Raw genomic sequence first — 14,637 nt, forward strand, 5'->3', positions numbered from 1 at the left:
CCATTTCTAAAATACGTTGGCTGTAAAGAGTACCAGGCAATATCTGGCAACTTTGCTTTGCTGCAGTTGCAACAGGAGTAGAATACATACATACATAAGGACTAAAGGAAGGATTTGTTTTCTTTTCAAAGGCAACTGAAAGATATGTGGTCAAAAACCCTACAAAGAAACACTTGGATGTACAGTTGGATAGATACTATCCTGAGGCACTGAAGCAAACAAAGTACCTGCTAAACTTTAAAGTGCCTGATGGGTCAAACACACAGCTTAAATACATTTGTTGAAACCTCTTTTAAAACAAATGAATAGGAAAAGAAAGACACAAAAATTACCTGCCAAACACCAATATTTGCTGTGGGTTCTGCAAATGGACGCTTGTAAACTCTACACATCTTTAAGGCATCAGAATATATCTCTGTGATGTTGTTTAACACTGCAAAGACAGCTGCCAGTGGATAAACACATGAGAAAAGACTCACATAACCAAACTGTAAGAACAACTCCAGGTAATCATCAAAAGTACCCTGAAAAACAGCAAAAATAAGAACAACTTTAACCCACAAAAAAAAAAAAAAAAAAGAAGAAACACAGAATTAACAATACAGTTGTAAACACGCTTCCTCATCCCAAATCAGTTGTTTGGGAATGACTGGTGATAGAAAACAACAACAAAAAAACCCCATCTAGTTCATTTGGAATTATTCAATTACTCAAAACTTCTTAGTAAGGGCAGGCCAAGGTTCTTCCTTTTGCCTACTGCACTTTCTGGAAGAGTCACACTTCTTACACTTATTACATGAAGTAATTGTACAAACATATTCATCCCATTCAAGTTCCTGACTATCTCAGTGAAACAGTTACAGAAGGAACAGTGGGGGATGGGAAAACAGCACCATGCATTTAAACTGGCAGAACATTCTCCTAAGAGCACTGTGACAAGAAAAGTCCTAGTATTTCAGACTGTCCATCAAAGACCTAACCAGACAGGCAGGTTGGTAGACAGGCAACTCTTTTCTGGTATGTCTGCTTGTTTATTTCAAAACCAGTAAGTAAGAATTAGTGGCCCACTTGAAGGCTGAAATGACAGAATGCAGCACTGACATCTGAAAGGAACAATTAGTGCAAACAAAAAGCCCCATTTTGGCAAATCAGCAACACATCTATCACCTGATCTTTAAATCAAGAATGTGGGTACTTAAATGCTCATTAAGTATTCACTTGTAGGTTATCATATGTATTTGCATATTAGTTTTGTAGTATTAATAATAGTTTTCTATGATTGCAGCAATTATTTATGAAACTGAAGAACCAAACCAACCATTTTTAAAGAAAAAGTGTTCACTGAACAAAGGATGGTGAAATACCACGAACAGTTAAACTGGGATCTAGCTATCTTGCATTTGCCCAGACCCACATATTGTCTTCTCTCTCAAAAATGAAATAATAAAGACTTGATAGTAACTGAGATTACTACAGGAACCCCATAAAATTGGTTTTGGCTCTGTGCATCAGACACATGGTTCCCTAATCTTTTTTTCTGGTTGTAGCTGTTAAACTGACTGCACTCTCCAGCACCTAGTGCTTTTTTTTCTAGCAGAGAGAGGTAGTAGAAGCCCCCAAGCTCAGAAATCAATATGGGGTGGTCATTAGTTGCATTTTTCACTTGAGCTCATTTTCAAGTTGCACAGTACAGCTGAGTCTGACAAACTGATCTGCAGGCCAGACCATTAGGAGCTACCTAACTTTTAAAACCATTGAGTTTTTTCCACAGAAACGTTTTGTACAAACTCTGAATTTTAGTAAGGTCTTCCTTAGGGATGTTTGTGCAGGATCACTCACTGGAGTGGCAGTCACATATCTGTCCCTGCTATCACTTTCTCAGATAACTGTTGCAGGCAGGGAGCAATGCTTCCCTTTGCGCTCCTCCTTCTGGTAACTGCACAGTATTCCCACTGCTTCCTCACACCTTTCTTCCCATTTCCTTGCCCAGTACCTACTGACTTTTGGAACAGCAGAGTATGAAAAGAAAAGAGTATTTATTTTTCTGCTACTCAATTTATGACACTTTGTGCAGGAAAACAGGAGTCTGATATGATGTTAAAGAAATTTCAAAGTGTGCCATTGTCAGCCACAAGAGCAGCACGTGAACTATGGCATCAAGGAAACAGAATCAACAAAAATTCAGGGAGAAAATGAACTAGAGAAGCAGAAATTAAAGAAAAAAAATCTTTAAATTATTGCAGGATGTTTTTACATCTTAAACCGGGTTAAGGGCTGGAGATTTGAAAAGTGAGAGAGAAAGAGGAAAAACAAAAAAGAGAATTAAATGTTAAAGACTAAGTGAAGGAAGGAAAATAAAAAAGAAGAGCCTGAAACGTGGAATTCTGTCAAGACTCCTGCTAAACTCCTCAGTTACTAAACATAGTCAAATGCTTCCCCCTTGTGACAGATTTAATTTTAGAAATACTCTTGCCTGCTGACAGCTCACTGCTTGCAAACGCATCAGTGGTCTAATATCATGTATTCACAAGCACAGCACAATTAAAACGTTTAGACTGAAAATAAAATTAAGGCCTTGAGTACACAGTGCCTTGAACTACTGAGGCTAGCAGTGGACACCTCCAAGGCAAAGTCATAACTCTACAATTGACCTGTTGGGTCCCCGTGGAACATTATTCAGGGCAGAAGGGTACAACAGGTGCAGATACATTTGATCCAGCTCTGCACAAGAAGCACTGGGCAATGTGACTCAAAGACACCACACTGGCTTTGTATGTGCCAGGTGAGAATCAGAAGTCAGCTCAGGTCTAAGAGGTAGAGCTTATTTGGTCAGGCATATCAACACCTGATGCCAATACACAGCTTTTGGAGCTGTGCTGGCCTATTTGCAGGCATGGTGCTGGACTGTGCCGATTTACTAGTTCACACACCAACTCGGGGATTTCTGCTGTGTTCTCCATTGTAAGATAGACATGCTCTCTAAATCTATTTCCCTCCATATAAAATGTGAGAAATACCAACCTTCCCAGAGGAATGCAAATATTAACATTTGTACAGTTTTTCAATTGCAAAGGTAGTATTTCTTTTTCCTCTTCCCATTTCATGGCACTTTATGCAGGAAGAGAGGAATCTGATACAGTATTAATACCAAATTTCAAACTGCTGTTCTCTACCTTTTATATAAAAGGTACACTATCTAAATATAATTCTTATTCTGTAAAAGTATAAATCATACAGTATTAAGACTCTTGTGACTATGCTTGCAGCATCTGATCAAGCAAGTTGTCAGCCAGTCTGTAAGGCCTTAACATACACACTGATGTCTACTTTGTCAGTTCCTTTAGAACTGCAAGTAATGAATTGCACATAGTCTGTTAAATACAATTAAAAATTGTACTGGGTAGGAGGTGGTCAGGAACGGAACTAGGAAGACAGCAAATGCCAAAGCTGTTGTTTCAAGAAGCAAGAGCTTCCAGTAGTAGTATTGGTTTGAAGAGTTGATCTCTTCTGCCCTCTTCATTTCTGGCCCCATCCAGACATGAGTGCACTCTCTCAGGCTGTAGTTTAATTGACAGTTTAAACTCGTATCACTGCAAAAACAAACTAACACAGAAACAGCCTCCCCCTTCCCTATGCCATGCTACTCATCCTGGTAGCCTTCAGGCTACCCTTGGAGATTAAGGGCATATTACACAAATACGTCTTCCAGTGATACGGGGTTAGGTAGCTACAGACTCAGCTGTTCATTCCTACCCCTTCGTTCTGGTGTAACTGGGATCAGCTTCTTGATTCAGTGCACCATACAGCTGTATAAACAACACTACCAGCAAAATTGATGAAGCTGGAAATAAGCTGCCAGGCCAGACAGCCAGAAATATTTTAGGTTGCACTGGCTGATGTCTCTGTCAACTACAGCCCAGAAAACTTTTAACACTTTTCCTGTAGTAAAACGTACAAAATAGGTGCCCATTTCTTTCTCCAAGTTGACTTGTTCGACTAGTGACAGGTCCGTATCTGTTTTCAGAGAACACATGCGTTTCTTCATCCTCTTCTTGTGTCTCTTTTGGAGCCAGTAAGGAAGCAAGGATTCTGCAAACTGATTAAGGATCTGCGAAGTTATCAGCAAAGTGGCCAAGCTCTTAAGTTAAAAAAAAAAAAAAAATTAATAGAACTGTGATAAACCTATGATCATTTCCAATTTTGTGCATTCTAGTAACACTCTAAGTTGCTATACTATGACAAAAGAAGGCCAGCCTAACAAAATTAGCAATAGCATATGAAAAGTATAGGTGCTCTAGTTCCCATTCTTTGCTATGTACTGAAAAGGACGAAATAGGAGTTAGATGTCTAAATATTTTGTGGATCTGGATGTATCTTGGAGACAGTACACAAAGATGAATGAAGGGTAAAGATACACACTTAACATATGCCAATGCCAGTCAACAGAGCTAAACAACGAACTTTTTTCTTTTTTTTTTCTTCTTCTTGCTTTTTACCTTAAACTATAGGAAATTTCACGAATGTCATGTCTGGTATACATATGTCAAGTGTTTTGCTAGAGATCTCTTTAGAGGAACAAAGATCTTGAGTTGAAGTTCCTGTTGTTTTGTTCATTATATTTAGAGCAAAAATATTTTCCTTATACCTGATTTTCATGCATTTGAGTGCCAAAGATGTTAACAACAGAAAGCTGATTTAAAATACCAACTACAAATTATTTTTGCTTTTATTTATTCTCAGCTCCTCACTGTAGTCATAAACTTAATCATGGTCCTATCCTCAAGAGTCTCGCATTAAGAACACTACAGAGAAAACCATTTTCTAACATAAAGGGAAAGAAGGAGGAAATGAAAATTTTCCAGCCTCATCTGTGTGAGGGAATAATCAATTTATTTGAAAACAGTTCCTTATTTATACAGAGGGAAAGAATTGCTCCACTCTGTTATGATTCTGCAACTGTGCTAGAGGAACTGAACTATGGAAGCTGGATTTCTAAGAAAACATACATGAAATATATTTGTTGTCAAGTTAATATTTTAGAAAAACAATTAAAAACTAAAATCCTGTTTCAATCAATCCTTTATTTTCCTAGATTCATGAACATTCTTAAGATGTTCTTGGAACTCACCTGCCTCAAAAGCTTCATATCAAACAGCACAAAGGCAATGTAGAAGAGAGACGCAAAACAATTTAAGAAGTTGAACTGCAAATAAAAATATGTTATTAGTACTCAAGCAAAAGTTCATATGCAGAATATCATCTAACTTAACAGTTACCTTGACTAAACAGCTTCCATGCAGATGTAAACTGTTCATTAAAATTTTCTTTACCATTTTTAAAACTTAGGTCAGAAAAACCTCATTTTCAATATTGGTCTTATTCAGATTGTCATTTGACAAGCTTAATGCTTTTCTAAAGCACAATATACAAAGAGAACTACAATTCAATTATGAAATGTGGACATTAAAAACACGTCACCTTCTACTTAACTTTCATCTTTTGGCAGTTTTCCCATAGGTAACACAATAAAAGGGATGTATTGACCTTAATTTAGGGCAATGATTTTTTTTTCAAATAAATACTTTATCAAAATATATGTGTTGGATGACATATCTCTCAATATGTACAACTGTTCCTCAATATATGTTAGTTGAGCTTTATGTTTAATCACTTCAAGAGGTTTTATGACCAAGAGAAATATTCCCTACTTCTAAAACGAGACATAATCACAGTATTGTACCACTCATAGGGTAAAAGTGAAAATTGAGGGGGGACTTATATTTGACATTTCAGAATTTTTTTAATTATGTTATATGAATTTCCTGTGGGGAAAAAGATGGTTCTATTTTTTGAGAAAGGCAGAGACAAAGCTATAAATGATACATACAAGAGTTTTAGCTCTAGAGGTTACCAGTTACCGAAGGTTAACAGGCAGATTAAAAAAAAAAAAAAAAAGGAACTCTGGAAGAGACTTAAATGATCTTTTCAAAAAGGAAACAAGAAGATTACGTCTCAAAATCAGCCAATCTTCACAAGTGCTGTTACTGAACAACTTATATGGGAATTCAAGATTTACAGTACAGTTCCTTAGAATCAGTGTTGCATTTGGATATACACCTAAAAGAGCAACCAAACATAGATACATACACACACAAAAGCTACTTGTTCAGAGCCACAGAGTAAACAGATCAGTATGTACTATAAACTGCATAGGAGCAGACTGATGGACATGTATCTCCAGCCTCCTCTGACTGGTTGTCTGAATGTTAGTACAGGTGGAAGTTAACACATGAACTTTTGAAAATACGGTTTACCATAAACTCTTGCAAAAAGCGAACGGAATAGTTCCCAGTTGAAGACAGGACCACACCAATTAACAGAAAAACTTACATATACAGAATCCTAATGAAAGAACAAATCAATACAAATAAAACTCCAACTCTCCACTATAAAAAGAGGCATCTAAAACAGTCTAGCAGTTACTGCAACCACAACAGAAATCCTGTTTACTCTGATATTTTTGCTAGTATTTGGCCTTGAACAAAACTGTAGGTCAGTGAGGTAATGCTAGGAAAGCACCAACACATGACAAGTTCTCTATTTAAACAATCTTAAAAGCTGCTTATACTACATACTTACCACTAAAACCTTCAGAATTAAATGATTCTGATATGAAGATTCCAGCCTGTGATTTTCTAAAATACCAACAAAATTACTGATTAGTAAACAGTAGAAGCACTTATATACTAGACATTGTTATACAAAGAGCAAACAGAAATTTTTCCTCCACCTAAATAATTTACAGGGAATAGTTCCTCCAATACTTTCTGGCAAAAAGAATTTATACTGTGCCAGTACCTCACTTAACCTATGAAGCTAATCTGATGTACATTGTTGACATACATATTTTTGGCTACAACTCCGGTATTTTTTCCTACTGCAAAGGTTTTTCCTTTTAGATCTTTCTTTCTCAGAAGAGCTGTTTTATAATAGAAAAACCATCCATCATTCTTAACATTTAATAAAATGTGCCTAGTTATTGATTTTTCTTTGGCTGAAAACAAATGCAAAACTAATTGGAATACATTATGAAAAATAACAATACCAGATTTGATTCAAAACCAGTAAATGCTCACAGAAATATTCCCATCCACCTCCAAGGAATTTAGATCAGACCCTAAGCTCTAAAGCAAGACTAGAGTACATGAAGTTCAATAGATGCATTATTCATTCTAAAATTAAGATTTTCAGTTCATTCAAGATAAACTGTCAGAAGCTGATGTTTGAGTAAGGCTGGTTACTAGGAGGGAGGAAAGGGAAGTGCATGGCAGATTTCCCATTTCTTTTTGCTATTTTGTCAGACTGTACCTTTAAAGCCCTGGCTAAGCAGTAACTGAGAAGGCAGCACACTAGTACGAGCTGCGTCAACCAGGCTGAAAGGAGACACCGTCACCTACGGACTTTGCTCAGGACAAAACAGCAGAGTTCTATTCTGACAGGGTGTGAAGCTGGGCCTGACACATGGAAGATGCACTCGAGTGACTGAACGCTATTTTTGCTTTAAGCTTTCACTAAATGATCAGTTCTCATGATAAACGGGTGCAAGAGGTGTGCTTAAAAATACCGCAGATTGTCTCCTATGCTTTGTCAGTTTAGCTGTTTTAAGTCAGATATTAGTTGAAAGTATGTCAGGTGGGAGGGGAGGTAGGACAGCCAGATGAGCTCTTCATCCTATTCACAGCATGACAGCATAAATATGTTGGATAGCACAGAAAAGGCACAAGCTGTCAGTGTAGTGAGTTACGTAAATGCTGTTGCTGCTGAATATGAAACATCAGCTTAAAACCAAAAAAATCTGGGTTAAAATGTATTCTACAAAGAAACAAATTCTAAACATCTGGGATTCTAACTTTAAGGAAGAAGAATAAACAACTTTCTTACCCCATGATGTTAAGAATTCAGCAGCATACCGATAGATACGGTTCATAATTTCAATCACAACAGCATATATGATACTGGGCACAAACAGCATCAAGCTGCTGAAGTTAGACTCATTCTCTTCATGATAATCCAGAGCCCACTGTTCCAAGTCAAAGTAAATCATCATCACATACAGTGAGAAGTAGAGGCAAAGGCACACAAATGGTAAGGACACCAGATAAATCCGTATCTGTCTCTTAATACTTGAGTACACTGGTTCCTCCCTCCCAGTGACAGGATTGATACCCAAGACACCATGGAAGCCTGGTCTTGGTTCCTCAAATTGTCGTTTCATCAACAGCGTCCCCCAACGGTATGTCATGATGGCACAAATCCGCTTCCAAACTTCCAGTATCACAGTGGACCAGAGCAGATTGAATGTGGCAAACATCACGTATTTGTCATAGTCTTCCCATGCAAACACATAATAAGGAATCCCAATGACAGCCATTGGAATCAAAGCAAATGTGAAGTACTCTAAGAAGCCAAAGTAGAGAGCAATGGTTTCGCCAAAGTAGCAGCGTATCTCATCTGCAGAGAAAAATGAACCAATTAAGACTACACTTAGCATAGATGTCGGTATAATATCAAACTTGACTTTACGTAAATCCCTTGCCTCAAATTTTTTTCCTAAATAACACAATGAATATTATTGCTTTTTTGTTCCTCCTTCTCCCATGGTCCAAAAACTCAGAAGGTTATTTGAATTTTTTTTTTTTAATGTTATATATATATACATACACACAAACATATATACATATATTCAGATGGTAGGGAAGTCAAATATCTCAATACTTACCATATCAACATCAGATATCCGGGGGCGGGGGGGGGGGGGGGGGGGGGGGGGGGGGGGGGGGGGGGAGGGGGAGGAACAAACCGAAACTGAAAACACCAGCATTCTTGAAAACAGAATCTATTAATTAATGGCTAGGATGGCATGGAAGACATTTGGTAGAATAAAAACCAAACTTCAACAGCAATCGACACCTAACTCCTGAAGCTTCCCATTGGCTTCACCTGGGGAACCTGGTGGTGGAACACCTGCGAAACAAATTTGTTTCAGCCAGCTCAGGGCCAAAAAGGACTAGTTGTGCTTTGCCAGCCCTCGAGAAACTAAAGGAATAGATGGAAAGGTATATTGAAATCTTAAATCTTAAACATGTCAGATAGCACACCCAGCCTGAGACATTCCCTTCAGCAGACAACTGATACATGAAATGCACACTTGCTGTACTCACCAAGGTTGTCTGCTCAGGTATTATAAAGACTTGAAAAGTGCACTACTAATGGATAGATTTCATGACAGATATGTTACCTCCAAGGAAGACAAGATCTCACTTATCTTACTACCAACAAAAAAATGTAGTATTATTATTCAACATAATGTAGAAATGGCACCACATAATAAGATATAGAAATGCATAGCAAACTGAGTTTAGAATGCTGAAATCTGTTTTATCTTTGCCTGCTTGGAAGACCAAATTGCTTGTATGCCACTGCTATGTATTCACCAGCTTAACAAAACAAACACGACATCATGACCTCTGAACTGACACTGTAAATGTACTCTCCATAACAGTCCAGCACATCAAAACCTCATGGCAATATCAGAATATTCTTACGGCCTACCGTTTACAAACACTACAGCAGAAGTTCACAACTGCCAATCAGGTAAGTCTCTGAAAGCAAGAAGGCAAGGCAAACACACAGAAGAATCAGCACTCCAACATCCCTCTCAATCAAAAATTTATTAGCAAATAAGTTTAAGTGTAGGTCATTAGCATCCTTTCACACTCCACACACAACATGAAAGACATCCCTAAATTAGTACACACATAACAGGGTTCCTGGGATTTACTTTGAAATTTTGTGTGTATTCAATGTCAGTCAAAAAAGCCCCTCTCCTGCATAAACAAAAGACAAGCACACAGTAAGACCCCTAACAGAATACTCTGGAGGCAAGCATTATCGAGCCAGATCTTTAACTTCCTGTAGCTCAGGAAAGAATCTCAAGCAACTGCAAGATCCAGAGATTAATAATCAGGCAAACTCCCAAATGTTTATTTTCTTATTTTTAAGTAAAGTTTACAGGTTTAGAATCCAGAACTTAACTTCCCATATTGTTAGACTAAAAATTATTTTCAGTTTAAGCTTATTCAGTGTGTAGAATATACTCAAGTGACAGTGGAATGCAACAACATACAGTCTTCATACAGAAAACGAATTTAAAACAAACAGTTGTAAACACACTGTTGACATGCCTACAACTCAAAATAGCTTTGGGAATTCCAGACATAGTGGAGCTTTCCTGTCCAGAGGCAGTTTGAGAAAACAGTCTTGGCTTGGTCCGTTACTGCTTTACTGATGGGTAGGGAGAATTCGTGATGTGCAGACTGTTGTTACATGGAAGCTTACAGACACTGAATCTGCAGAGTCTGAGCCACCAATTTCACAAGTCTTGAACAATTTCAGGAGGTTACACAGGAAATGCTGAAAGAGGAAAAACTTGTCCAACTGGTAAAAGAGCAATGGTCGAATTTCAAGACTCTATGCTAGATGATCACAGTGCAAATGCTGAGCCTTTGAACTGCCCCCCAGCTCCAACTTGGAAACTATGACCAAAGGCCTATATACAGAACTCCTGCAGCCATGAGAAAGGCAATCAAGAGACAGGAGCCTGCACATCCAGCGCTTCACTCCAGAACAGTTGTACTGCGAGTCATTATAGCAAAAGATTATCCTACAGCCATCTTAGAATCAAAGAGAATTCAACGAAGAGACCTCAACTGTGCATGTCAAGTCTGGAAACATGGATGCTTCCTTAACCAGAGCCCAAGCCACTCTGTTGATTCCAAGACCAGTAAAAGTAAGGCTGGATAAAACAAGGACTTTGGTTCACAATGGCCAAAGCAGCAACTTGGGCAGAAAGGTAATGTTAGAAGAGGTGAACTGCAATGGGTAATTGAGCACGTGAAAAGGTAAACTCTTAGTGAAACAACAGACTTCTTGGTACAATACTTACCCTCCACACAGGAGTTTCACTTCTATAGAGGCTAAATGCTGGAGTAGAAGTTAGGAAGGGCCCTTGGTCTTCTCACACAAACTGAAGAGAAAACTTCTCCAGAAGAAACCCTGCACTTTATTTGTAGTGGAGTAAGTGTTCACATACCTAAAGGTTGATAGCCAACTTTCACTCGGCCATACCATCTGTGACGGAGCTTTTTCAACTCTTCTCTATCATGCAGTGGGAAAATCTGAACTAGAATACCACTGGTCAATAATCTTCTCACTAGAAGGAAACGGAAAAAGAAAAGGTACCTAGTACTCCCTTCAAAGGACAGTGAAGTTGATACGCGCAAACAAGTTATATTATGTACTTAGCAAGCCTAAAGTTCCTTTGAAATAAATCTAGCATTTAAATCCTAAAACCAAATAAATTATCTGCATATTAGTTAAAATTTATTCATTATAGAGAGCAGTTCTACCTATTTCTACAAAGACTGTGCTGTCCACTGGAAGAGAAACAGTAACTTTTTCATATCTATTAACTATTCCATAGGTTTGCAATATAATCAGTTGCAGCTTGAATAACAAAAAGTGCCACAGGTCAGAACTGAAATGCCATATGTAGCTTTGTGGGGAAAGGTCTGGCTCTTGCATTTGAGCAAAGAAAGGCGTAACAAATCAAACTGACACAGAAAAAACAAAACACAACACTAAATTGAAAAGCCATTGTATTAATTATGGGAAAGATACTAAAAACATTTTTGAAGTATCGATTTACACTAATTCATAAATTACAACACATCTTCATTGCAAACAAACCAAATATTCCACAATTTGTATTTAACTTTGTTACGGAAAGCAATACTACTTGTGCGGATAAACAATTAACAAACTGCTCTGGAAGTTATTTAAAAAGAAAATAAATTCAAAAACAGGAGAGGGGAGGCACTGGCAGTTATGTGATTTTTTTTTTTTACCATTTCCCATTGGCATCTACTTGACATAACTAGAAAAATACCTTAGCTATATAAAAAATTACCAATGTAAACTCATCTGACATCTACATTTACATTTCTTGAACCACTGATATGCACAGATCTCCTTCTTTGATGACCAACACTAATGAATAAAGACACTGTTATTAAAAGGACATACAAATATTAAGATAAATTCTCCTAAGAAACTGTCGCATCTCTGCCAATGAACTAGTTCCAGCTACCATAAAAATAGCACTAGCTCTCATTGCTTCTTTCTGCCGTGAAAAGGAAAAGCTCTTGAAGCAAAGAGGAGGATAAATGAAATCAAATGAATGAAATAAAACTTCCTTCCTTCATGTTGTGAAATTTATAGCTCTGGAACAGTGTTACTCATTCCAGTACTTTTATACAGAGACAATCCAAGTATATCATTATGTAATTTTTTAAAAACAAGTATTTTTGGTACTAATTATAAAAATAATGGATGACATCAATATACGTGAAAATTATCCAACTGAAAAGAACATAAGGCCAGAGTCTCAGCCTCACAGAAAGACTCAGGATGGAAGGCCCTGTGGAAGTCATCTGGTCCAATTTCCTGCTCAAAGTAGGTGCAGCTTAAATCGGGCTGCTCAGGGCCTCGTCTAGTGAAGATCTAAAAGTCTCTCAGGACAGAGTTACCACAATCTCTCTAAAACCCTGTTCCAATATTTGATTACCCTCATTATGAAAAACATTTTCTCAATATCTATTCAGAATTTCTCTTGTTGCATTGTGCATCCCTTGCCTCTTGTCCTATCATTGTGGAGTGGTGAGAAAACAAAGTTGATTAAAAATAGTGGGACTTAAATATCTGAAGGATTTCTCTTCATTGCAGGAAAATTAAGGTTTTTTCACGATGAACACTATCCTACATCAACACAGTGAGTTACAGGCAACAAACTACATTGCTTACCAATTGATTTTCCTGGATACAGCTTTGCCTGAGGATATCCAGGGATCATTTTTTCATCTTTAGCTCTCAAATTTTCGAGTTCATGCTTGATGATATACTGACATTCTGCCATTGTAAGGAAATTGTGATTGTCATCTAAATTAAAAAGAAGGTAGTATGAAATTGTGCAGCATAGGAAGATAACCCTGGCAGCAAATAACTATCAAAAATAACTAGAATCAAAAAAAAAAAAAAAAGTAAAACTATGTGACAATTACTGCCAACCAACACCCATTAGCAAAAACTCCACTTTTTAAAATAAATGTCTTGGGAAGAAGTTTTCTCTAACTGGCACATGTTGGCCACTGCATTTCTGACTACCCAGGTGAACTAAGAGAACAAATCACTCAAGAGACAAAGACACCCCTGAAGTATTAATTGCTGGAGGCTGGGATAGTATACCAGCAAGTTCTACATACCCTAAGTAAGACTCTTACTTAGGCATCCACTATTTGCCAATCTCAGAATCTCCATACCCCTTTCTGCCATACAGTTCCCGAAGTATTTTCATAATGAAACCCAGTAAGTAGTCACGACAAATCTCCTTTTCAGTAAGCATTTCACACCAAATATCACAGTATCTTGCTCTTTATTGCCCATACAACATAATGATAAGCCATTTGAGACAATTAGTTCTGATAAAAATAGAGAAATAAGGTAAAACAATACGAAACCTTTCCAAAAATCCCAAATTTTGAAGAACTACAGCAACAAACCTATTGTCAACCCCATCAATTTATCATCAAGGAAACAGAGTCTGATTTCCTTGAGACAGTGACCAATTGATTATTTTTTCCCCCTTGGGAATAAGAAACTGTAAGGATGGCCCTAAATACAATACATAAGAAACTAAAACAGCAACAAATCTCTCATACAAAGAATAAGAATATAGTATCAGTTAAACTGGGGAACTATAAATATTAGTAAGACAACACAGGCTGCAGGGTTTCTTTTGTAGATAACACATTTTTCCCCTCATCTAAGCATGGTCAACTATTTTATCCTCTGATCAGATCTGGACAAAATTAAAATTATATTAGTGTTTTAAAAAAGAAAAAAGACCAGGAGATACAGCAAAAATTATCTTTTGGATTTACAGTAGTTGGAGTTGCAGCTACTACTAGAGAATGTTAGCAATGACAGTGAGATTAGCATTAAGAAAGCCAACACATGAAAGAAACAGAAATGGCACCTTTGCAACTGACAATTCTTCTCAAGGCTTCCTAATTTCAGGAAAGCAAGGTCACAAAAGACAAGACACTGCAATGGTTATTGCACACAGCAGCAGTGTTGAATAAACCAGCATCAAACAAACAACAAAACTCAACTTTATTATTGTTTCAGACAGACCCAAGAATCTTCATATTGAAAACGTGGTGAAAGGCATCACCGAAACGGGCACATGAAAAGTATCAGCAAGACTAAGTTGGAACTGAAATATTTACCTGGAGAGCAAAATGAGTTCTGCCACTGTAGGGGGGTTAAATACCTTACAGGTAGCACATTTAACAGAAAATGTTACTGTGTTGGCACCTCCTCAGAATAAAAGAGGAAAAGGAATGATTTCACTAATCAGGCCCAAATTCCACTGAACGGCTCTGTAGTGTTATTTTTTAATTCTGTTTGATGCATAAATATAATAGAGCAAAATGCTTCTATTTTCTCCAGCTAATTATA

General features: G+C 37.4%; 1 protein-coding gene across 2 annotated transcripts in view; it reads right to left on the reverse strand.

Moving 5' to 3' along the window:
* The window catches only part of ANO10 (anoctamin 10), a 130,555-nt gene that overhangs the window by 110,893 nt on the left and 5,025 nt on the right, over nucleotides 1-14,637 (reverse strand). For both annotated transcript variants that reach the window (XM_050891225.1, XM_050891224.1), the window contains exons 4-10: nucleotides 12,922-13,056; nucleotides 11,153-11,272; nucleotides 7,942-8,511; nucleotides 6,640-6,695; nucleotides 5,129-5,203; nucleotides 3,956-4,138; nucleotides 333-524 (exon numbers count right to left, since the gene is read on the reverse strand). In XM_050891225.1, coding sequence (XP_050747182.1) covers nucleotides 333-524; nucleotides 3,956-4,138; nucleotides 5,129-5,203; nucleotides 6,640-6,695; nucleotides 7,942-8,511; nucleotides 11,153-11,272; nucleotides 12,922-13,056 — 1,331 coding nt within the window. The remainder of the gene's footprint in view (nucleotides 1-332; nucleotides 525-3,955; nucleotides 4,139-5,128; nucleotides 5,204-6,639; nucleotides 6,696-7,941; nucleotides 8,512-11,152; nucleotides 11,273-12,921; nucleotides 13,057-14,637) is intronic.

Source organism: Gymnogyps californianus, chromosome 2, assembly GCF_018139145.2.
Source record: "Gymnogyps californianus isolate 813 chromosome 2, ASM1813914v2, whole genome shotgun sequence".
Classification (NCBI taxonomy): domain Eukaryota; kingdom Metazoa; phylum Chordata; class Aves; order Accipitriformes; family Cathartidae; genus Gymnogyps; species Gymnogyps californianus.